Source organism: Bos taurus, chromosome 4 (genome assembly GCF_002263795.3).
Source record: "Bos taurus isolate L1 Dominette 01449 registration number 42190680 breed Hereford chromosome 4, ARS-UCD2.0, whole genome shotgun sequence".
Lineage (NCBI taxonomy): Eukaryota > Metazoa > Chordata > Mammalia > Artiodactyla > Bovidae > Bos > Bos taurus.
In genome coordinates, this window is record NC_037331.1 from 32,668,138 (window position 1) to 32,692,527 (window position 24,390).

At 37.0% G+C, this 24,390-nt stretch overlaps 1 protein-coding gene across 4 annotated transcripts in view; it reads left to right on the forward strand.

Annotated features, from left to right (window-relative positions):
* RUNDC3B (RUN domain containing 3B) overlaps positions 1-24,390 on the forward strand; it is a 167,301-nt gene that overhangs the window by 103,977 nt on the left and 38,934 nt on the right. For all 4 annotated transcript variants that reach the window (XM_005205269.5, XM_005205270.5, XM_005205271.5 and 1 more), the window contains 2 exon segments: positions 8,716-8,884; positions 16,765-16,922. In XM_005205269.5, the coding sequence (XP_005205326.1) occupies positions 8,716-8,884; positions 16,765-16,922 (327 nt within the window).

Consider the following 24,390-nt stretch of genomic DNA (forward strand, 5'->3'; position numbering starts at 1 on the left):
CTGGATATTGAGGGACCTCTTGACCTTGTCTTTTCCCTTCTTAGGAGGGATAAGCTAAGGAGTTTTCTATCAAAGGCCAGTCTTTTGGCCTGTGTACTGCACCCCATCCTCTCTCTTCTGTTACGGTCTTAGCTCTGACAGTTGTCCCTTTCCATTGACCTTCCTTTTTCTAGATCTTCCTGCATGTCATAACGTATAAGCATGTTGTTATTTTTCCCTTCTTAAAAAAGGGAACCAAGTAATTTTCCGAACCCTGCATTCAACACTTCTAAGCTATTCCTTAGTTCCCTTTCTTTTATGACAGAACTGTGCCTCCTTTTTTTTTTTTGCCTCCTTTCTCTCTTGATGGCTGAGATGGTAAAGAATCTGCCTGCAATGCAGGAGACCCAGGTTCGATCCCTGGGTTGGAAAGATCCCGTGGAAAAGGGAATGGCAACCCACTCCAGTATTCTTGGCTGCAGAGTCCCACAGACAGAGAAGCCTGGAGGGCCACAGTCCATGGGGTGCAAAGAGTCGGACACGACTGAGCGACTAACACTTTCACGTCTCTTGAACTAGTCAAATGAGCTTTTAATAACTACCACTGACAGTACTCTTTTTCAGAGTCAGCAGGAATGTCTCCTTGCCAAAGCCAGAGGTCAGGTTCCTCACCTTACTTGACCTTTGAGCAGTATTGGATACTCACAACTCCTCCTCTCAGCACTTTGCTACTTTTCATCCTATTTGCTCCTTCTTACTCTCTTTGACTGCTTTCTTCTCACTTCCCCAACCTCTAAATGTTGGACAATTTCCGAGCTCAGTTTTGAATCTCTGTCTATACTAAGTAGTTGCATCCAGGTTCACGGCTTTAAACACCATACTGCTCTTTCCGTATATATGCTTCCACCTAGAACACTACTCTGAACTCTGGACTCATACACGCAGCTGCCAACTTGACTTCTCCACCTGGATGTGTAATAAGCACCTCAGATGAAGCATGTACAGTGAAGAACTCCTAATCCCACCACCGCCACCTCTGGAAAAAAACCACACTTCTTCCTTTAGTCTTTGCCATTCCTTGTATCGTAGTTCTAGCATGCCAGTTGCTTATGCTCAAAAACTTTGGGGTCAGTGTTGAATTCTCTCTTCCATAACCCATCAGTAAAATTTGCACCACCGCTATCACCTCCTAAACTTAAATATGGAAATTTGCAAGAGTCTTCAAGCTCCACCTCTGACTCCTGTCATTTTTTCTCCATAGGACAGCCAGAGTGATCCTTTAGGAATATGTCAAATAATTTCATTCCTCTGTTCAAAACTTTCCAGTAGTTGCTTTCCTTCTGACTCAAAGTGAAAGACAAAATTCCTAGGTTTACTCGGCCTCCAGTTCCTCTCTGATCTCACATCCTATTCCCTGCCTTCTTACTCACTGTGCTTCAGTGACACTGGTCACCTTGTTTTCCTTGAGCACACCCAGCCCACATATGCGTCTTTCTGTTTTCTCTACTAGGAACGTAATCACTCTCAAGATATTGGCATGGCTACTTCCCTTATCTTTTCTAAAAGTCTGCTTAGTACCATCATAGTCAGGAAGCCTGCATGGAACATTCTCCCTAAAAGAGTGATACCAGTTCCCCTGACTGGGGTGACCTCAAGCAACTATTTTTCATCTCTTATTCTCATTTTCTTCCTTTGTTGAATGAACTTATTAGATAGTACAGCAATACTTCATGGGGTTATCATGAGGACTAATGAGGTAATGTACATGAAGTGTTCATACAGTTCCTTGGATCCCTATAGTTAGTATTTATTTTCCTCCTAGTCCTCACAAGGAACTTCCTTATTATCAGTTCTTCCTTTGTACTCCTGGGTGGTTTAAAATTATACATTATTTATGTTGTTATTATATAATATTTTGTTCTACCTTCTTTGGGTTTGTGATGGTCTTTTCTTACCTTTTTATAAAATAAGGTCTATTGAGATATCATTGACAGGTAAAATTTTAAGATATTTAAAGTGTACATCATGATGATTTGGTACCATATTCTGATAATATATGGCTTCCCAGATAGCTCAGTGGTAAAGAATCCACCTGCCATCCCTGAGATTGGGAAGATCCCCTGGAGAAGGAAATGGCAACCCAATGCAATATTCTTGCCTGGAAGCCCCATGGAAGAGGAGCCTGGCAGGCTACAGTCCCTGGGATGACAATAAGTCAGACACAACTGAATACATTCTTCCTACCTCTGATAATGTACACCTTGTGGAAGGATTTTCCCCATCTCATTAACTAACATATCCATCATCTCACATATTTAACTTTTTATGTGTGTGGGATAACATTTAAGTTCTACTTTTGTAACTAATTTCAGTTATTCAATAGTGTTATCAACTATTATCACTATGTTTAACATTAGATCCTCAGACTTTATTAATCTTACAGCTGAAAGTTTGTACCCTTTTACCAACCTCTCCCTAGTCTTCACTACCCTCTGGGAACCACTTTTCTACTCACTATTTTTATAAGTTTTACTTTTAAGATTTCACATGTAAGTGATAACCTTCAATATTTGTCATTGACTTATCTCACTTAGTATAACGCCCTCAAGATTCTTCATGTTGTTGCCAATGGCAGGATTTCCTAACCTCTTGGCGGCTGAACAGGGTTCCATTGTATGCATGTACACACCACATCTTCTTTATCCATTCATTTGTTGATGGACACTTAGGTCCCGTCCATATATTGATTACTTACACTTCAGTAAAGAAGAGAGTACAGATATCTCTTCAAGATTCTGTTTTTATTTCCTTTTGATACATACCTAGAAGTGGGATTGCTGGACCATACAGTAGTTTTATTTTCAATTTTTTTGAGGAACCTTCCTACTGTTCTCCAAAAATCCAATTGATTTTCCATAATCAGTTGACACGGGTTCCCTTTTCTCCACATCCACATCCTTGTCCTCACTTATCTTTTTGATTATAGCCATTCTTTTTTTTTTAAGATGGCCCTTCTTGACAGATAGCGCTAGTGGTAAAGAACCCACCTGCCAATTTAGGAGACTTAAGAGGTGCAGGTTTGATCCCTAGATGGGGAAGATCCTCTGGAGAAGGAAATGGCAACCCACTCCAGTATTCTCGCCTGGAGAATCCCATGGACAGAGGAACCTGGCGGGCTACAGTCCATGGGGTCCCAAAGAGTTGGGCACGACTAAAGTAACTTAGCATGCATGCGTTCTGATAAATGTTAAGTGATACCTTGTGATTTTGATTTTCATTTTCCTGATGATAAGTGATGTTGAGTACCTTTTCATGTACCTGTTGACTGTCTTTCTGTGTCTTTTTTGGAAAAATATTTACTCCATTCCTTTCCTGTTTTTCAGTCACATTGTTTTTTTTTCTTTTTATTTTTTTTTTGCAGTTGAGTTCTCTTGGATATTAACTCATTATCAGATATATGATTTGCCAATATTTCCTCCCTTTCAGGAGGTTGCCTTTTCATTCTGTCACTGGCTTCCTTTGCTATGCAGGAGACTTTTAGTCTGATGTAGACCCACTTCTTAGTTTTTGCTTTTGCTTTTTTTTTGACTTTGTGTGTGTGTCTGTCAAATCCAAAAATCATTGTCAATAATGATGTCAAAAAACCCACTGTGTCACAAAACCCACTGTGTTTTCTTCTAGAATTTTTTTACAGTTTTGGGTCTTGTATTCAAATCTTTAATCAATTCAGACTTGATTTTTGCATATGGTATAAGATACACATATGGTATACAATACAAGATATACGATATGCATATGGTATAAGATATAAGGTCTAGTTTCATTCTTTGTGTGTGGCTGACTAGTTTTCTCAGCACCATTTGTTGGAAAAACTATCTTTCCCCATTGTATGTTCTTAACTCCTTTGTCGTAAATATATACATGAGTTTATTTCTGGGCTCTCTGTTCTGTTTTATTAATCTATGTATCTGTATTTATGCCAGTATTATACTGTTTTGATTACTGTAGGTTTGTAATATATTTTGAAAGCAGGAAGTGTGATGCCTCCAGTTTTGTTCTTCTTCCTCTAAATAGCTTTGGCTGTTGGGTGTATGTTACGGTTCCACACAAATTTTAGAATTGTTCATTTTATTTCTGTGAAAAATGCATTGAAATTTTTGTAGGCATCACATTAAATATGTAGATTGATTTAGGTAGTATTGACATTTTAACAATATTAAGCCTTTCAATTTGTGAACACAAAATTATCTTTCCATTTAAGTGTCTTCTGCAGTTTTTCATCAACATCTTATAGTGTTTAGTGTATAGGTTGTCCACCTTCATAGTTAAATTTTTTGTAGATATTTTATTCTTTTTTGATGCAACTGAAAATGACATTGTTCTCATAATTTCTCTTTCTGATAGTTGATCATTAGTATATGGAAATGCAACTGATTTTTGTATATTGGTATTTATCCTGCAACTTTACTGAATTTGTTTATTGGTTCTAACAGTTCTTTTGGTAGTCTTCAGGATTTTGATATGTAATGTGATATGTGAATAATGACAGTTATATTTCTTCCTTTTTTACTTGGATGCCTTTTATTTCCTTTTCTTGCCTTTTCTTCCTTTTCTCATTAGAACTTCCAATGTCAAATATAAGTGATGAGAGTGGGCAGTCTTGTCTTATTCCTAATCTTAGAAGAAAAGGTTTCAGCTTTTTAGCGTTGAATATGGTCTTAGCTGTGGGCTCAATGAAAATAACCGATATTATGTTGAAGTATATTCCCTATGCCCAGTTTGTTGAGAGCTTTTATGATCTTTTTTTTCTTTCTCAAAACTTAAATTTACTTCTTTTCTTATAAGTAAATAAGGCTTATAAACATCCCTTGAACTACTACTTCAGCTGCATCCTAAAAGTTTGATGTTATTTTTTATTTTTGTTGTTTAAAGTACAGTTTCCATTATAATTTTTTTGACCAAAGGTTATTTGGAATATAATTTTTAATTTTCAGATATTTTCAGTGAATTTGTTTTGGTTATAATTAGTGAATGTGGTCTACATAATATTATAGTTATTATAATAGTTCCTTGAAATTTATTGAGAAATGATCTAGAATCAGTGGTATTCCAGTGAGTGGGTCCAGTATTCAATAGATTATGCTTGTTAATGGTATTTTATGTCCTTTATCACTTATCCTTTTTTCATCTTTTTAATTATTTAAATGTATTAAGTTCTTCACTATGATATTTGATTTGTCGATTTTTCCTTGAGGTCCTTTGATTTTTACTGCATATTTTTTAAAATAACTTGTCAGATGCATACAAGTTTAGAATTCTTTATTCATCCTGATGTAATATGTAGTAATTTAAAAAAATTCCTTGAAGTTTACTTAGTCGATATTACTGGAGTCTAACCAGTTTTGTTTAGATTAATATTTTTCTAGTGTCTTTTTTTAAAAACTATATTTAGTCTGACATACCTTCCATTTAGTATGTGAGAAATTGGTTTGACAGCTGTAGTAATATGTCATTAGTTGTAAGTTGTACCCTGATTTCAAGTGTGTTAATATGTGAAAAAATGTACAGTAAGAACTGATAAAATAGAGTTCACTTAATGATTCATGCCTTTGTGTTCTTAAAGTATACACACACACACATTTTAAAAATAGTACTTGAGTTTAAAAACTCTAGTTTAATGGGCTTTATGTTTTAACTGAGGTGCTTAGGGTATTTACTGATATTTTTGGGTTGATATCCACTCTATTGCTTTCTTAGGGCTTCCCAGGTGGCACTAGTGGTAAAGAACCCACCTGCCAATGCAAGAGATATAAGAGATGCAGGTTCGATCCCTGGGTCAGGAAGATCCCCTGGAAGAGGGCACGGCAACCCACCAGTATTCATGCCTAGAGAATCCCATGAACAGAGGAGCCTGGCAGGCTATAGTCCATGGTGTTGAGGTCCTTTAATGGACCGGAACCTGGTGGTCCGGAGTCGATGATAAGAAAGTAAAGGAGAGAGAAAGAGGCTGCTATTCCTTGGTTTACACAGAAAACCAATAAACCCCCTGGTATGGGGCTTGCACTGCTCACAAAGGCACCAGGCACCCTGTTGAGGGGGTGAAGGCACAGAGCGCCTTCTTGAGAGGGTCTTAGAAGCCCAGGCAGGAGAGTGAGCCTAGTGAGCCTCTGTGCTCCAGAGAATTAGCCTGAGAGAGAGAGAGACACACACACACAGAGAAAGAAAGACACGGGGACCCAAGCTCTGATGGAGCAAAGGTGTTTTACTCAACATCGTGTGAGTATATATACTGTCTTTCAAGGTAGCTGTTTTCAGCAAAGATAAAAATCAAAAGTCCAGACTTACAAATTATCAAGGAAACATAAGGCGATCCATATCAAAGAGAGAGGGTTGTAAATAATCACTTTTGCCATATGGTTCATAAAAAGGAAGAGGGTCGTAAATAGTTACTTATCACTGTATGGAAAAACTAAGGAAGGAAATGCATGCATTCTTAAACCCCCGGGAGTAGTTTGCTACTCCACTTAATTCCTGAATATTCAGGAATTAATAAGGGACAGAGGATTCATGACGGACCCAAAACAGCACACAGGAAGCCTCCTGTTAAATGCTTCCTGACACCATGGGGTTGCACAAAGTCGGACACGACTGAAGTGACTTAGCACAGCACACAACACATTCTTACTTTCTGTTTGCCCTACATTCTTCTCTACTCTTTCTGTCTTATGATTCTTTTTTTTGGGGGGGGGGTTAACTTTTCTTCTGCCATTTTATTCCTTATTCATTTTTAATTTATAGACTCTTCTTTTACTAGGCTTCTTTTATAGGCTTTTTTTTTTTACTGGTGGTACTTTTACTAGTTTTACTATGCATATCTAAACCTTAACAAAGGCTAAATTTAGTATCTTTACACTTATCCAGATGACTGAGGACCTTGTATTGTTTTAACTCTATAATCATCTCATGCTTGACATATGCTGTTACTGTCCAGAATTGTAAGTTTGCTGTTGGTTTATTTAAAACTCCATAAAACTAGGCATTGTTGTCAGTGTTCTATACTCAACTTGTTTAGGTTTACCCACAAGTTCACTATTTTCTTTGCTTAGTGCTTCTTAACTCAGTTTCCCTTTTCCTAAATTACAATGATTAGGAAGTTTGTTTTAGTGAGAATTTGTTGGTAAATCCCTTAAATTTTAGTTTTCTCAAAATATGCTTATATTGCCCTCCTTCTGGAAGGATAATTATGCTGTACTTGCTAGCCTGTCTCAGCAGTTATTTTTTCTTAGCATTTTGACAATCTTTAATACTGTAATTTCTTCATATCTACCTTAAATGTTACTAATTCTCTTAAGTTTATCTGCTTTTTAGCTAATTCATTTAATTTTTAATGTCAAATACCATCATTTAAGAGCTCTGCTTGTCTCTTTTTCAAAACTGAAACCTTATTATCAGTTTCCCAGAGCCACAGATGTGACAGGCAGACTTCATTTGGCATGTTTGCTCATTGGTTTGTTTCTGAGATCATTAGCTAAGAACATCACCTGGGTTGAACTTTTATGTAGCAGTCTCTAATTCACGTCTGCAATGGGCTTGGACCTGACTCAGGAACCCAACAGATGCAAATGCTGATAGTAGAGGATAAAGAAATAGAAGATCTTTCTTTGATCCTTGTATTTTCTACCATTACAGCTATATTAACTTACAAAATTATAATTTCTGACCTGGAGTTCCTTGGGTTCATATTTTCTAGGTGTGTTTCCATCTTTTTAATTTTAATTTTTCTGTATTCATATGTATTTTGTAGATAGCTTACTGTTGGCACTTACTTGCCTTAATCAAACCAGAGCATCTGACTTGGCTGTTAAGTTTAACCTATTTAAGATTTTTGTAATTTCTTTTGTATTAGTGCTTATTCTGCCACCTTATTTTTTGTTTTAAACTGTCTGTATTTTTTAATTTTGTTCCTCTGTTTGATAGATTAGAATTTTTTGTATACTTCGAGGGTTATAGAGACTATTTTTATGCTGTTTCTTAAATGTTAATATCATTGCTGGTATTCTAAAATTTATTTTCCCTGTTCCTTTTAAAGTGTATTTTTCTTCTAAACTAGACAATCATGTTAGCACACCTTTCTCTCCATTATTTAGCTTCTCTCCTACTTTTTCCTCACCTTGTTCTGTGTTTTCTACCATACTGATGTCGTAAGGAATTTTACATATGGATTGTAATAGATTTTTTTCTCTGCTTCACCTATGTCTCTCCTTCTTCCCCCCGTAGAAAGTGTTTAGGTATAACTGGTTTTCTGAACCTCTTGTTTTCAGTCAAAGCCAAGCTGATCGTGAGCATTGTGCTGATATTATACCCCCACTGGCAGCACACTGGAGATGTGCTGTCTGCCTTACAATGGAGATTGAACAGTCAGTGAGAACAGCCCAGCGAGAAAACTCTTCTCAGCACATGTGGAGTTTCTGGCTCTCTTCTTTGGAAGTTTTTTTGCCTCTTTTCGGGACATTCTCATAGTTTTCTGTGTTAATGCCTGAGATCTGAGATCTGTAAACCTCACTTGAACTTCTGTAGCATCTGTAGGCCTGATGATAATATCATCATTATTGTATAGTTAGTGCTGAACATTTTGGAGCTTACTTACCAGTAACTTGCAAATGCTGAAGTATTTCTAAAAAAACAACATGGAACATACTGTGAACTTTATTTCTTTAAAAATGTTGATCTTCTCAGTTCTGATAGTATCAGCAGCGACGAGGAAGAGCTGAGAACTCTGGGAAGCAGTGACAGTGAGAGCAGCACTCCAGAGAAGGCCGGGCCTCCAGTCATCATGGATGAGAACAGTTGGTTCAACAAGTGTAAGAGAGTCAAACAGAAGTATCAGCTCACCCTGGAACAGAAGGTGTGTATCAGTCATCAGAAGTCATTTCATTTCGACTCTAGTTACTACCTTTAGACTGTCACTACCAAAAGATCTTTTAGCTAAACACAAGTATTTACCTATTGCTACTTCCTTTCTGTTCTTGGATTGTCCTCCTCTAAATTAAAAATCAGGCCCAATTTTAGGAGAGGCTTTTGTTTGCTAAACTTTTTCTAATTTTACATTTTAATATAACGCTGACCCATTTATTCTCCTGTATGCAGTTTCATTTATATGTTTGAAGTATTAATTTCTAGGATTAATTTTATAAAAGATTATTTGGTTTATGAAAATGTAGTAATAGTGATTGCTTAAGAAATTCCATATATGTGTGTCTGTCTCCTTTTTTAAAAATCAGGTATTTTAGCAGCTTTTGTGTGTTAAGCACTATAGTAGGCAAAGGGGAGTACATAGCAGACTGGGATACCAACTAGCATCTTAACTCTTAATTTTCATGTATTGTTTATTTTCCTTTCTTCCCTTCCTTTCAAATTACTGTTATTCATAGATGAGCTACTTAGGAAAAGCCTTAGTGGAATTATCAATAGAAATATTAGAACAATAAAAAATACACTGAGGAAAATGGTTACAAAGGAAATTTACAAATATGAAGAGATTTCCTGTAGATAAACAACTGCTAGTTAAGATATACAAAGAAAGCTTTAATACCTTGTGAAAGAAGAATTCCGGTTCCAGATACCAGCAAGAAGTCAGACTAAGATAACTAAAAGCCTTTACACTGTAAAAATCTGAAAATGCCAAGTAGAATAAAATTTTGAAACAGTTTCATACAGAACTTCTCTCTCAAAGAGTAAGAGCTCACTAAGGACATTGTCCAGGAATCAGTGATCAAGACCATCCCCCCCCACCCCCACCCCCCGCCCCCACCACCACCCCACCGCAAAAGAAATGCAAAACAGCAAAATGGTTATCTGAGGAGGCCTTACAAATAGCTGAGAAAAGACATAAAAGGCAAAGGAGAAAAGGAAAGATGTACCCATTTGAAGGCAGAGTTCCAAAGAATAGCAAGGAGAGATAAAAAAGGCTTCCTAAGTGAACACTGAAAAGAAACAGAGGAAAACAATAGAATAGGAAAGACTAGAGATCTCTTCAACAAAATTAGAGGTACCAAGGGAACACTTCATGGAAACATGGGCACAATAAAGGACATAAATGGTAGGGACCTATCAGAAGCAGAAGATATTAAGAAGAGGTGGCAAGAATACACAGAAGAACTATACAAAAAAGGTCTTCATGACCCAGATAACCGCGATGGTGTGATCATTCACCTAGAGCCAGTCATCCTGGAATGTGAAGTCAAGTGGGCCTTAGGAAGCATCACTACGAACAAAGCTCGTGGAGGTGATGGAATTCCAGTTGAGCTGTTTCAAATCCTAAAAGATGATGCTGTTAAAGTGCTGCACTCAATATGCCAGCAAATGTGGAAAACTCAGCAGTGGCCACAGGACTGGAAAAGGTCAGTTTTCATTACAGTTCTGAAGAAAGGCAATGCCAAAGAATGCTCAAACTATAGAATAATTATACTCATTTCATACACTAGCAAAGTAATGCTCAAAATTATTCAAGCCAGGCTTCAACAGTATGTGAACCGTGAACTTGCAGATGTTCAAGCTGGATTTAGAAAAGGCAGAGGAACCAGAGATCAAATTGCCAACATTGGTTGGACCATCAAAAAAGCAAGAGAGTTCCAGAAAGGTATCTACTTCTGCTTTATTGACTATGCCAAAGCCTTTGACTATGTGGATCACAACCAACTTTGGAAAATTCTGAAAGGGATGGGAATACCAGATCACCTGACCTGCCTCTTGAGAAATCTTTATGCAGGTCAAGAAGCAACAGTTAGAACTGGACATGGAACAACAGACTGGTTCCACACTGAAAAAGGAGTACATCAAGGCTGTATATTGTCACCCTCCTTATTTAACTTATATGCAGAGTACATCATGAGAAATGCTGGACTGGATGAAGCACAAGCTGGAATCAAGATTGCTGGGAAAAATATCAATAACCTCAGATATGCAGATGACACCACCCTTATGGCAGAAAGCGAAGAACTAAAGAACCTCTTGATGAAAGTACAAGAGGAGAGTGGAAAAGTTGGCTCAAAACTCAACATTCAGGAAACTAAGATCATGGTATCTGGTTCCATCACTTCATGGGAAATAGATGGGGAAACAGTACAGACAGTGGGGCATTATTTTTTGGGGGCTCCAGAATCACTGCAGATGGTGACTGTAGCCATGAAATTAAAAGACGCTTGCTCCTTGGAAGAAAAGCTAAGACCAACCTAGACAGAATATTAAAAAGCAGAGACATTAATTTGCCAACACAGATCTGTCTAGTCAAAGCTATGATTTTTTCAGTAGTCATGTATGGATGGGAGAGTTGGACTATAAAGAGAGCTGTGTGCCGAAGAATTAATGCTTTTGAACTGTGGTGTTGGAGAAGACTCTTGAGAGTCCCTTGGACAGCAAGGCGATCCAATCAGTGCATCCTAAAGGAAATTAATCCTGAATATTCACTGGAAGGACTGATGCTGAAGGTGAAGCTCCAATACTTTGGCCACCTGATGGGAAGAATTGACTCATTTGAAAAGACTCTGACACTGGGAAAGATTGAAGGCAGGAGGAGAAGGGGATGACAGAGGACAGGATGGTTGGATGGCATCACTGACTGAATGAACATGAGTTTGAATAAGCTCCAGCAGTTGATCCTGGACAGGGAAGCCTGGTGTGCTGCAGTCCATGGGGTCACAAAGACTCGGACACAACTGAGTGACTGAACTGAGCTGAAGGACTCTATAAACAAGGAAGGGCCTAAAAACAAGTGGGGCATATTGAGTTAAAGGCATTGCGAACTCCTGGGGTGGTGGTGAGGGGCCATTCCCTTAACCTAGGTACCTGTGTTTTAATACCAACAGGACACAGCAAATCTAGGCCCACTATCATTCAAGTTGGAAACTGAACCTCGAAGACAGGAATGAGACTCACAGTGGCAGAGTAAGCACAGAAATTGGTAAACCTTGACTACATGAGATAGCAGCAGCAGTAGTAATGCCAGTATGGGGCAGCAGTGATGATCTGGAATATGCTTAAGAACTGGAGAAGTTCCCCTTCTTTGCAGGGGAAGTCGATGAGCTCTGATTTGCTTTCATTTGCCGATTTCTCTGGGATAAATACTCCCATCATGGCCAACTTAAAACTACCTGTTTGATGTTACTGAATGCAAGATAAGGGGGAGATGTTTTTCTCCAAGAGAAATACAATGACTGTGACTTGAAGAGCACAGATAGCAATAATATACTGTTGTAAAATATTTGGGAAGTGATGGATTTTGAGTAGTTATTTTTACTCAACTACTACTATTTGAGTAGTAGTTAAGTAGTTATTTTGAGTAGTTTTTAAATACAGTTTACTTAATCCTTGTTTTTCAATAGAATTTACTTAACTGAGTTTATATAATTTAATTGTTAATAATAGCAGTGTTTTAACGACTGAATTACAAAATATCAGAAGCTTAACATTTAGGTCTGGCTTCAGACCTCCCTGGGAATTAAAATGGAACTAAACACTATGTAATAGTATCAGAAAGGGTGAGAAAGGGTGATTGAAGTTAAAGCCTCTTAGGATCTATGTATTATAAGTAGTGTAGTGTAAAAGGAGTGTAGACACCCTTTTTAAGGTATATGACTGTTTCCAAAATTACAGTTAAAGAAACAGAATATTTAGCTTTTAAACTGATAATAAGAAAGAGAAGAAATAAAGAAAATGTGATCATTACAATAGAAAAGAGCAAATGAGAAAAAAATGAAGATAGTATTTAAAAAAATAAACACAAAATAACAGAAATCTCAATACAGCCAAGAGTCAACATCGCCATAAAAGGGAAAGGTATAAGCTTGACAATTAAGACAAACTCTTGAGAATGCCTGGTGGTCCAGTGGTTAAGCCTGTGTGCTCTCACTGCCCAAGGCTCTGGTTCAACCACTGTTCAGGCAACTAAGATCCCACAAGCTAAAACGGAGAAGCCGAAAAAATAATAATCTTAAAAATTAATTAAAAAAAAAAGACAAACTCTTAAATTTATTTTTTGTTTTTTTAAATTAAATTTATTTATTTTAATTGGAGGCTAATTACTTTACAATATTGTAATGGTTTTTGCCTTATATTTATTTTTTAAATCATAAGTTTTAGTGACATGCTGTCCATCTGTAAAAGGCATGCATAAAATAGTGACTCAAAAAACGTTGAAACTAGGAGGATAAAATAGAGTAGGCAAATATTAACCAAAATAATTCTATATCAGTATAATTCACACTAGACATCAAGGCAAAAAGTATTATTAAGACTAAAGAAAGATATTGCCTTTTTAAAAGAGAAGAATTTACCAGCAATCTGTAACAGTACTGAACTTACATGCATTTAAAAATTCAGCCATGAAAAATATGAAATAGAAATTAATAGAATATCTAGGAAAAATGAATAAATCCATAATAATAGTAGAAAATTTTTACTTCCCAATAATTACAGATTAAACAGACAAAAACTTGGTAAGGATGTAATGACCTTGAGCAATGCAACTAGTAAGCTTGAAGTAAATTATGGTAGGGACTTCTCTGGTGGCTCAGTGGTAAAGAATCCACCTGCTGGTCAATGAATGCATTATTTACAATTTTTATTAGTGGACTGCCAGTGCATAAGATCTGGATTCGATCCCTGATCCAGGAATATCCCACATGCCTCAGAGCAACTGAGTCCATGTACCTCAGCTATTAAGTCTGTGCTCTAAAGCCTGGTGGGTAACCACTGAAACCCGCGTGCCCTAGAGCCCGGGCTGCACAGCAAGAGAAGCAATTGCACCTTCTGGTGAGAAGCCCATGCACCACAGCTGGAGAGTACCCCCCACATTCTACGCCTGGAGGAGAGCCCACGCAGCAATGAAGACTCCGCCCAGCCAAAAATAAATAAATAAATTTATTTTTTTTAATATGGTAAATGCTAACAATTAGAATACACATTCTTTTAAAGCATACATGGGACAACTATTCCATTTTTTATGGGCTATACTAGGTCACAAAGCAAATACAAAAAATGATACAATAGTGACCACAATACAATAAAATTAGATTCAATAGAAAAAGGTTACCACCACCTAAAGTACACCAATGGAGATTTTAAAAAAATAAAGTCTTCTAAGTTATGGGTCAAAAAGAAATGAGACGATACTTAGAAATGAACAGGAATGAAAACAATGGACACCGATAGTACTAAGTTGCAACTTGCACAGCACTCGGAGAACTACTTATCCTAGAAAAGAATGAAAATTAAAGAGCGAAGCATCCAAGAGTAAGCAGAAACAACAAACCAGTTCAAAATAATAAAAATAAAAGCAGGTGTTAATGAAATAACCAGAAGTACATAATCAGTTAAACCAAAAGCTAATTATCTGTACAAACCAATTAAATAGAATCAGCCATAATTAAATTTAAAAGAGTTGAGGCACAGATAGACGATTTTAAGAATTAAAAGAGAATAGACAGTATAACTATAAATGCCAGGGAGAGCCCTCCCATAATTATTAATAATTTTATCAATTTTATGTCAGTACCTTAGAAAATTTAGATGAGTTTTTATAAATACTACTTCTCAAAACTTACAGACCTATAATCATTGAAGAAATTAAACAACTAGCTTAAAATCTGTTCCCTCCTTTGCCTCAAATCACCAGACCTGTTTGGTTTCTGAGGTAGATGCTACCAAATGTTCAGGAGGCAGTAATTCCTGTTTTCTACTGGCTGTTTTTGAGAGTAGGAAAAAGAAGGAATCGTTTCCAATTGATTTTATGAATTCAGTATAACTTGGATACTAAATATATCCTATATATTCAGTATATATTTGATACTGAATATAAAGTCACATGAATTCAAATGGGATATGGTTAGTGTTAAAACCTGTGGTATGAACAGTTCAGCATTATCTAATAAGTGCACGGATATCTAAGGCCTATGACCCAGCAACTCTACTCCTAGTCATGTGTCCCAGAAACTCTCAGATGTCTGTACCAGATATCATATAACGGACTGTTCACGGTAATGTTGTTTATATTAAGAAATATGGAAAATAATCTAAATGGCCATTGATAGGAGAGTGAGTAAATAAGCCACAGTATTCATACAACAGAATACTGTGCACTGTTGAGAGTAAAGGCAGCAACTGTAGTGAGACTCATCACTAGACGAAAAAGCAAGTTGCAAAAGAATATGGGTAAAACTCAGCCAAACTAAACAGTATATTGTTTAAGAAGACACATTTGTGGTGATGCTGGAGGAAAAGCAAGGGGGTGATAAACACAAATCTCAGGATGTTGTCATCCCTCCAGAGAACAGGGGATGTGATCAGAAAGACACGGTATGACTCTGAAAGTACTGGCAGTGAATCCAGGTGCTGGGAATTTGTGTTGTTTAATTACTGATGTTTAAAAATAATCATGCATAGCTTAAACTAAGCTGTGTACACATATAACAGTTTCATTTGTAAAAATCAAATTTATTTTTAATTTTTGAGATTTTATTATGGAGAAAACCAAATATTTGAAAATTGACAGGAAAAAAAATCTGAAAAAGAATAGTACTAGTTGCTATTAATATGTATTATGAATACGTATTAGGAATAGTACTAGTTGCTATTAATACGTATTATGAAGCCAGAATAGCTAAAGTAGTTTTCTAATGTTAAGCGCGTAAAAAGGATAAGAAATGGAATAGAAGAACACTTTAAGAAAAAAAAAGTCTAATGAATATCCTAAGAAGAAAGCACATTGTATCTAAAAATTATAGAATGCCATGAGAAGGGAACAGCAGAAAACATGAAAAAAAGTTTGGAAATTAAAAATAAGATTTCTTGAGTTCAGAAATTTAGTATAAGGATTTGGAGAATAAATTAAATGAACACTCCTAGAAAGCAGGGCAAAAGGACAAAGAACTAATAAGTGAGTTAAAAGATAAGGGAGAATCTGTCTTTAAGTGTCTGCTAATAATTTTAGCCACGAATTATACATTGCATACAGGATACCAGGTATTAATAGTATTCTAAACACTTTACCTTTCATTTAATCTTCTCAGCTGGATACCCTTTTTGTTCCCACATTTTTAGATGATGAAACAAAGACCCAGAGAGATTAAATACTTTACCCAAGCACACTTAGTTTATAAGTAGTAGAACTGGAGTTTGACACGAGACAGTCCCTTACGCTGTAGGCCTAACCTAGACATTATGCTGCTTTCCTGTACTATGCTAATGCTAAAATGTTAATAACTGTTTTTGAAAAATAATCACTGAGAGGCAGATTTTTAATTAATAATTCTATAATTAAGTCTGTTTTGAAGCCTGAAGGCATTTAGAGTGTTTATCACTGTTGCAGAGCTTAGAAATTATAATATTTTAACTCAGGTTTATGTTAAATTATAAACATACTTCATTGAACTTTCAGTTCAGTTCAGTTGCTCAGTCGTGTCCGACTCTTTGCGACCCCGTGAATTGAAGCACGCCAGGCCTCCCTGTCCATCACCAACTCCCGGAGTTCCCTCAAACTCATGTCCATCGAGTTGGTGATGCCATCCAGCCATCTCATCTCATCCAGCCATCTCATTGAACTTTAGAGAACTTTAAATAATGGAGAACATATGTTAAATTTTTAATTCAGTTAAAACCATTTTATTTACCATTTCTTCAGTGATACTTTGAAATAATTTCATTACAACATAGCTAAGAATAACATTTAATCTACTCAGCATTTATCTTCAAGATACATATTAGAATTTTGCACTTGTTATTTATTTCCAGGGTTATCTTGAAGAACTCTTACAACTTCGAGAGAACCAGCTGTCTGAATCTGTCGCTCAGAATAAAATACTACTACAGAGGATTGAAGATTCTGACCTGGCTCATAAACTGGAGAAGGAACAATTAGAATATATAATTGTGGAGCTTCAAGATCAGCTGTAAGTGAGTCCTTTTGGAAAAGTTTGGGCAGTATGTAAAGTTAAGAAAAATGTCATGTTTGGTGTAGGATTCAATTTCCAAGAAATCTGATTGCCTGCTATTTAGGTCTTTTTCACTTAGTCTTTTTAAAAAAGTTTCCTTTTTTCTTGTAAAACTAATCCATGTTCCCTGTAGAAACATTCCAAAATATGGGAAGAAGATAAAAAGCACCTTCGGTTGTGTTACCCAGAGTTAACTGTGATAATATGGTGTGTGTTATTCCAAATGTATATGCATAATTTTCAGGTTTTAGTGATTGCAAAAAGATGGCATATAAGAGCATCCATTCAAAGTACACTGTACTACTGAACATACAGTGCCACTAGATAAACTTTTTGTTACCAGGATGTGCCAGAATGCACTGAGTGCAGTTTAGTAGAGCTGACATTTTTTTCATAGAAAGTTTTTTGTTGTTGAAAACTGTGTATTGATCTACAATCTGGCACAGCTCCTTAGAGTAGTGTTTAAAGTACTAGTTTAAAGCACTTTTACTAGCCATACCGTTTTGTCAAACAATTTTATCAATTAGTTGTTTATAGTGAAAACCTCCTCATGTTAATATTTACTTAATGTTAAGGATGGTTTTAAATTTTTTTCTTTTTTAAAATTAATTTATTTTAATTGGAGACTAATTACTTTACAATATTGTGGTGTTTTTTGCTGTACATTGACATGAATCAGCCACGGGTGTACCTATGTCCTGAACCCTCCTCCCACCTCCCTCCCCATCCCATCCCTCTGGGTTGTCCCAGTGCACCAGCTTTGAGGGCCCTGTTTCATGCATTGAACTTGGACTGGTCATCTATTTCACATATGGTAATATACATGTTTCAGTGCTATTCTCTCAAATCATCCCCCCCTCGCCCTCTCCCACAGAGTCCAAAAGTCTGTTCTTTATATCTGTCTCTTTTGCTGTCTCATATATAGGGTCGTCGTTATCATCTTTCTAAATTCCATATATATGCATTAGTATACTGTATTGGTGTTTTCTTTCCGGCTTACTTCACTCTGTATAATAGGCTCCAGTTTCATCCACCTCATTAGTACTGATTCAAATGCATTCTTTTTAATAGCTGAGTAATACTCCATTGTGTATATGTACCACAGCTTTCTTATCCATTCCTCTGCTGATGGACATCTAGGTTGCTTCCATGTCCTGGCTATTGTAAACAGTGCTGCGATGAACACTGGGGTACACGTGTCTCTTTCAGTTCTGGTTTCCTCAGTGTATATGCATAGCAGTGGAAATAATTTCAAACTTTCAGAAAGGTTGCAAAGATAGTACAAAATAATGTCTATATGCTCTTTCCTAGCTTCATCAATTTTCAGCATTTTCCACATGTCATGATTCTCTCCTCCTTGTATACGTGGACATGTTTTTTTGAACTACCCGAAAGGTTGCATACCTCAGAGCACTTCAGTGTGTTTTTCCAAGAACAATAACATTACCCTACACACTCACAGTTCCGCTCTCATTGTAAGAAATTTAAATCAGTAGAATACTTCCATTTTACCTATATCTCATATTTCACTTTCATCAGTTGTCCAAGTAATGTTTCATATTGCTTTCGTTTTTTTAGTACAGGATCTAATCCAGGATCACATTTTGCATTGACTCTCAGTATCTTCAGTTACTTTTAATGTTAGCATTTCAGTGGTTATCTCAATTGAGATTGGTATTTCTGAGAACACAAGCTAGAAATTTTATAGACTGTCCCTCAGTTTGAGTTTGTTTACTTTTTCTTGTAATTAGAATGAGCTTATCCATTTGGGGCTGGAATAGTAAGCAAGCAGTGTGTTCTCAGGGTGTCACATCCAGAGGTCCATGAAGTCTGTTGGCCTTTTATTAGTGATGTTAATTTTAATCATTTGGTTAAGATGTTTTTCTCTTCTGTATAGTTACTGCTGTTCCTTCTGTAATTAACACATAATTTGCATGGAGATACTTTGCAACCAAGAAAATTAAATGCTTTTTTTAAGTAAAAAAGTTTTATTAAGGAACATAAAAATTTAGTGTTTCTAGGAATTTGTGTCTTGATAAGAATTACGTTCACTTATTGTTTCTTAAGATTTTTAAAAAATATTTTAAAGAGAATGTGTCCTGTGGGGTCCCTCTCACTGAGGAGCACATTAATACTACTAATCCTGGTGTCCCTCACTACTATAAGCAGGGAGAAAAATATCATGAAGCAAACAATAGAGATTTCTGGTTATTTCTTTACAATTAAAAGATTAAGAAAGTAATTTTTCTTTTGCAAGTAATACTGGTAGTTTTTCTAAATGCTTTTAACCTAAAAATAATTATGTAGTCGGTTTTTATTTCATCACAGAGCTATTTCCATTTGAAGAATTAAATTTGAATGCATCACATTTATTTTACTTCTGATAATTTAAAGGAAAGTCTCAAACTTTTTAGTTTAAAAAAGAATTTGTGAGTTAGGTTTTATCTTATTGCTATAATAGAAGTGTCCTTGATCTTTCTGGTTTTGCAAAGAAACCTTACAATTGTTTTTAATCTCTTTAAGTTACTAATCTCAATACTAATCAATTACTAATTGATTAGTTACTAATCAAATACTAATCAATTTAAGTTTTAATCTCTTTAAGTTACTAGATTAATCTAGTTAATCTCTTTAAGTTATTAGAGCAAAAAATAAAAAGTTAAAGTCACTGATGAGAATTAGGTTATTGAATTTAGAGATTAAAGATTTATTTTCACATAACATGGTTGCAGTCTCAGGATGGGTTGTAAATTGGTGCCTTACAAGATCCCTTTATACAGAAAGCATTACAGAACACTTAATAGAAGAGTAGGTGTTTTCTAGAATGTTTACGATTTGCTACGTTATCAGAATCACATTTAAGGTACAGATAATCTCTGGCATTTTTGAAACTGCAGGGAGAGAGTAGACATTTTTTCTTCCCTATGTCACTGAGATTTTTTTCCAACAGGAAGGTCTGCAGTCAAAGATATAACATATAAGGAAAAAGGTTAGAAGAGGAGCATTAAATGGAATATGAAGTATGAAATATTTGCTTCTACGTTATGTTGATTATCTTTTCCTGGGTGATTAAGATAATTTGCCACTTAACTTTTTATATATTTCTCAAAGGTTAGATGTGTTTTTTAATTACCATTAAAATATGCTTTAATAATGTCTTTAAATACTCGTGAAATCTGAACATTGTGTAGTTTGGGCAGTAGATGATATCATAGAGGAGCATTCCACAGCTTCATCGCAGATCAGGACTGTGCTCAGATACTGGCTCTGACCTTGCCTATTATGAGCTCAATCTCAGTTGAATTATTTTCTTGGAGCCTCTGTTGCCTTATTTGTAACATGGGGATAATACTTGTGTTGTGGGTTATTATAAGTATTAAGTCATATCATGTTTAATACTGTTAGGACAAAGAAGGTAATCAAGATTATTAGTCTGTTTTGGCTTGTAGAAACCGTAGATCTCCTTAATATAATCACTCAGATAAATATTGAGTTTAAAATGTTTTACCTTAACATGCCTAAATGGTACAGGTCAGACAGTGAGTTTGGACTTGATTGTATTATCCCTGAGTATCAAGGAATTCACTTTTGAGATTGAGTTTCTAAATGGTGTGCTATGCTATGCTAAGTCACTTCAGTCTTATCTGACTCTTTGCGACCCTGTGGGCTGTAGCCTATTCGACTCCTCTGTCCAAGGGGATTCTGTAGGCAGAAATACTGGAGTGGGTTGCCGTGCCCTCCTCCAGGGGATCTTCCCTACCCAGGGATTGAACCTGCGTCTCTAAAGTCTCCTGCGTTGGCAGCCAGGCTCAATGGTAGTTGGATGAATATTTATGATAATATTATAGATCTGTGATAGGCATTCAGAGAGATGTTCTGTCTGCTGTACAAGTGATTCTTTGTGAAACACTCATTGCAGACTTTGAGAACAGTCTCATAACAGGATACAAGAGCTAAACACCTTGTCATAATAATTATCGATAAAAGGTAAAATGATTTTTTTCTAGTTGATGAAATTTTTCTATTCGTGATTTGAAAAATAGGAGTAGTAAAATGTTTTAGAGGGCTCCCTAGAGAAGGGAGTGAAGAGTCTTGACTAGCAGAGTGAAGAATCGTGCATTGCTAAAACTAGGCCACTGTTCTGGTTCAACACTGTTCCAGTTCAAGGCTGTATATTGCATAATGGTGTAGTTCATGGTGAGTAGTAATGGTGTGATCCGTTGGCCTGAAAACCAGAAGTCATTGATGTTTTGGCACCCTGGCTCACAACTTTTAGGATGACTGGTATGGATTCTAACAGAGTGCAATGATGTCATCATAGCCGAGTTAAAAATGGGAAAATCATGGCAGTTCCTGGTTGTATATATTTTTGGCAGGTAACAGCTATTAAAATATCAAATTACAATTAGGCCGACATATATTACACATAGAAGAACTGTACAAAAAACATCTTCACGACCCAGATAATCACGATGGTGTGATCACTCACCTAGAGCCAGACATCCTGGAATGTGAAGTCAAATGGGCCTTAGGAAACATCACTACGAATGAAGCTAGTGGAGGTGATGGAATTCCAGTTGAGCTATTTGAAATCCTGAAAGATGATGCTGTGAAAGTGCTGTACTCAATATGCCAGAAAATTTGGAAAACTCAGCAGTGGCCACAAAGTTGGAAAAGGTCAGTTTGCATTCCAGTCCTGAAGAAAGGCAATGCCAAAGAATGCTCAAACTACCGCACAATTGCACTCATCTCACACACTAGTAAGGTAATGCTCAAAATTCTCCAAGCTAGGCTTCAGCAATACGTGAACTGTGGACTTCCAGATGTTCAAGCTGGTTTTAGAAAAGGCAGAGGAACCAGAGATCAAATTGCCAACATCCACTGGATCATTGAAAAAGCAAAAGAGTTCCAGAAAAACATCTTTTTCTGCTTTATTGACTATGCGAAAGCCTTTGACTGTGTGGATCACAACAAACTGTGGAAACTTCTGAAAGAGATGGGACTACCAGACCACTTGACCCACCTCTTGAGAAACCTGTATGCAGGTCAGGAAGCAACAGTTAGAATTGGACATGGAACAACAGACTGGTTCCAAATAGGAAAAGGAGTACGTCAAGGCTGTATATTGTCACCCTGTTTATTTAACTTACATGAAGAGTACATCATGACAAATGCTGGGCTGGAGGAAGCACAAGCTGGAATCAAGATTGCCTGGAGAAATATCAATAACTTCAGATATGTAGATGTCACCACCCTTATGGCAGAAAGCGAAGAACTAAAGATCCTCTTGATGAAAGTCAAGGAGGAGAGTGAAAAAGTTGGCTTAAGGTCAACATTCAGAAAACTAAGATCATGGCATCTGGTCCCATCACTTCATGGCAAATAGATGGGGAAACAATGGAAAAAGTGACAGACTTTATTTTGGGCGGCTCTGAAATCACTGCAGATGGTGATTACAGCCATGAAATTAAAAGACGCTTTCTCCTTGGAAGAAAAGTTATGACCAACCTAGATAGCATATTCAAAAGCAGAGACATTACTTTGCCAACAAAGGTCCATCTAGTCAAAGCTATTGTTTTTCCATTGGTCATTTATGGATGTGAGAGTTGGACTATAAAGAAAGCTGAGTGCCATAGAATTGATGATTTTGAACTGTAGTGTTGGAGAAGACTCTTGAGAGTCCCTTGGACTGCAAGGAGATCCAACCAGTCCGTCCTAAAGGAGATCAGTCCTGAATATTCATTGAAAGGACTGATTCTGAAGCTGAAATTCCAATGCCTTGGCCACCTGATGGGAAGAACTGACTCATTGGAAAAGACCCAGTTGCTGGCAAAGACTGAAGGCGGGAGGAGAAGGGGATGACAGAGGGCGAGATGGATGGATGGTGTCACCAACTCCATGGACATGAGTTTAAGTAAACTCCGGGAGTTGATGATGGACAGGGAAGCCTGTGGTGCTGTAGTCCATGGGTCCCAAAGAGACAGACATGACTGAGTGACTGAACTGAACTGAATACAGGCAAATACTTCAGGCCACCAATAGATGGCGCTCTCTCACTGTACATAATACATTCTTACCCTCCTCTCTAGCTCAATTGAGCTAGGACTTGGAGATGATTGACCTGTAGTAATGCAGCAATGGCACCCCACTCCAGTACTCTTGCTTGGAAAATCCCATGGACAGAGGAGCCTGGTAGGCTGCAGTCCATGGGGTCACGAAGAGTCGTACTCGACTGTGCGACTTCACTTCCAGTTTTCACTTTCATGCATTGGAGAAGGAAATGGCAACCCACTCCAGTGTTCTTGCCTGGAGAATCCCTGGGACGGGGGAGCCTGGTGGGCTGCTGTCTATGGGGTCGCACAGAATCGGGCATGACTGAAACGACTTAGCAGCAGCAGCAATGCAGCTTTGTGCGGTTTTTCCTTGCCTTCATGGCAAACCTCAACCTCAGGAGCCTCGACCATCTTCCATCAAGTAGCTCTTACTTGTTTGTCGTTGTTAAAGCTGTTGTCGTAAAGTTATTGTAATATTTCTTTAATTAATAGGAATTTAACAAATATTTTACACTAGGTTTGAAGTTTAGTTAGGATTGTCACAGTCTTTCTTAGTGGTTTAGTCAGCAGGTTGAATAGTCTTTGAGTTGTCATCCCATAGCCCTGTTCTCCCCATAAGTGAGTGAAAGTTGCTCAGTCATACCCAACTCTTTGTGACCCCTTCGACTGTAGACTCTGTCCATGGGGATTCTCCAGGCAAGAATACTGGAGTGGGTAGCCATTCCCTTTTCCAGGGGATCTTCCCGACCCAGGGATTGAACACAAGTCTCCTGCACTGCAGGCACATTCTTTACCATTTGAGCCACCAGTGAAGCCCTTTCCCCATCAGGCTAGTTATTTTCATCGTGTGATTGAAAAACACAGTTTTGTTTTGTTTCTGGATTACAGCAGAAATGCATATATTCAATGTCCTTCTATCACTTAAATTTATTTTTCTTTTTGAAGCTCAGATTGTCCAGTCTTTACTAATGGAAATGCCTTTATGTTATTTCCTGTTTACTTCTGACAAGATACATTTGTCATTGCTAACTTTCTTGCTTTCTGGTACAAGATACCACAGGCTGATCTTGGATAATTCTGGTCCTGGAATCAGTCATTCCTCTAAGGATCCAGAGTTTATCTTATATTTTACAGTGAAAGGGAAAAGGAGGCATTTGAGGGAATTCCCTGGTGGTTCCGGTAGTTAAGACGGCAAAGAACAACAAGGAAATAATTACTATAAAAAAGGAGGTTAGGAACTTTGCTGGTGGTCCAGTGGTTAAGACGCCATGTTTCCACTCCAGGGGGCCTGGTTTTGAACCTAACACAACCAGAAAAATAAGGAGGCATTTGAGGGTTTTTTGAGGTTCTAAATTACTCATTAATGTTTCTTT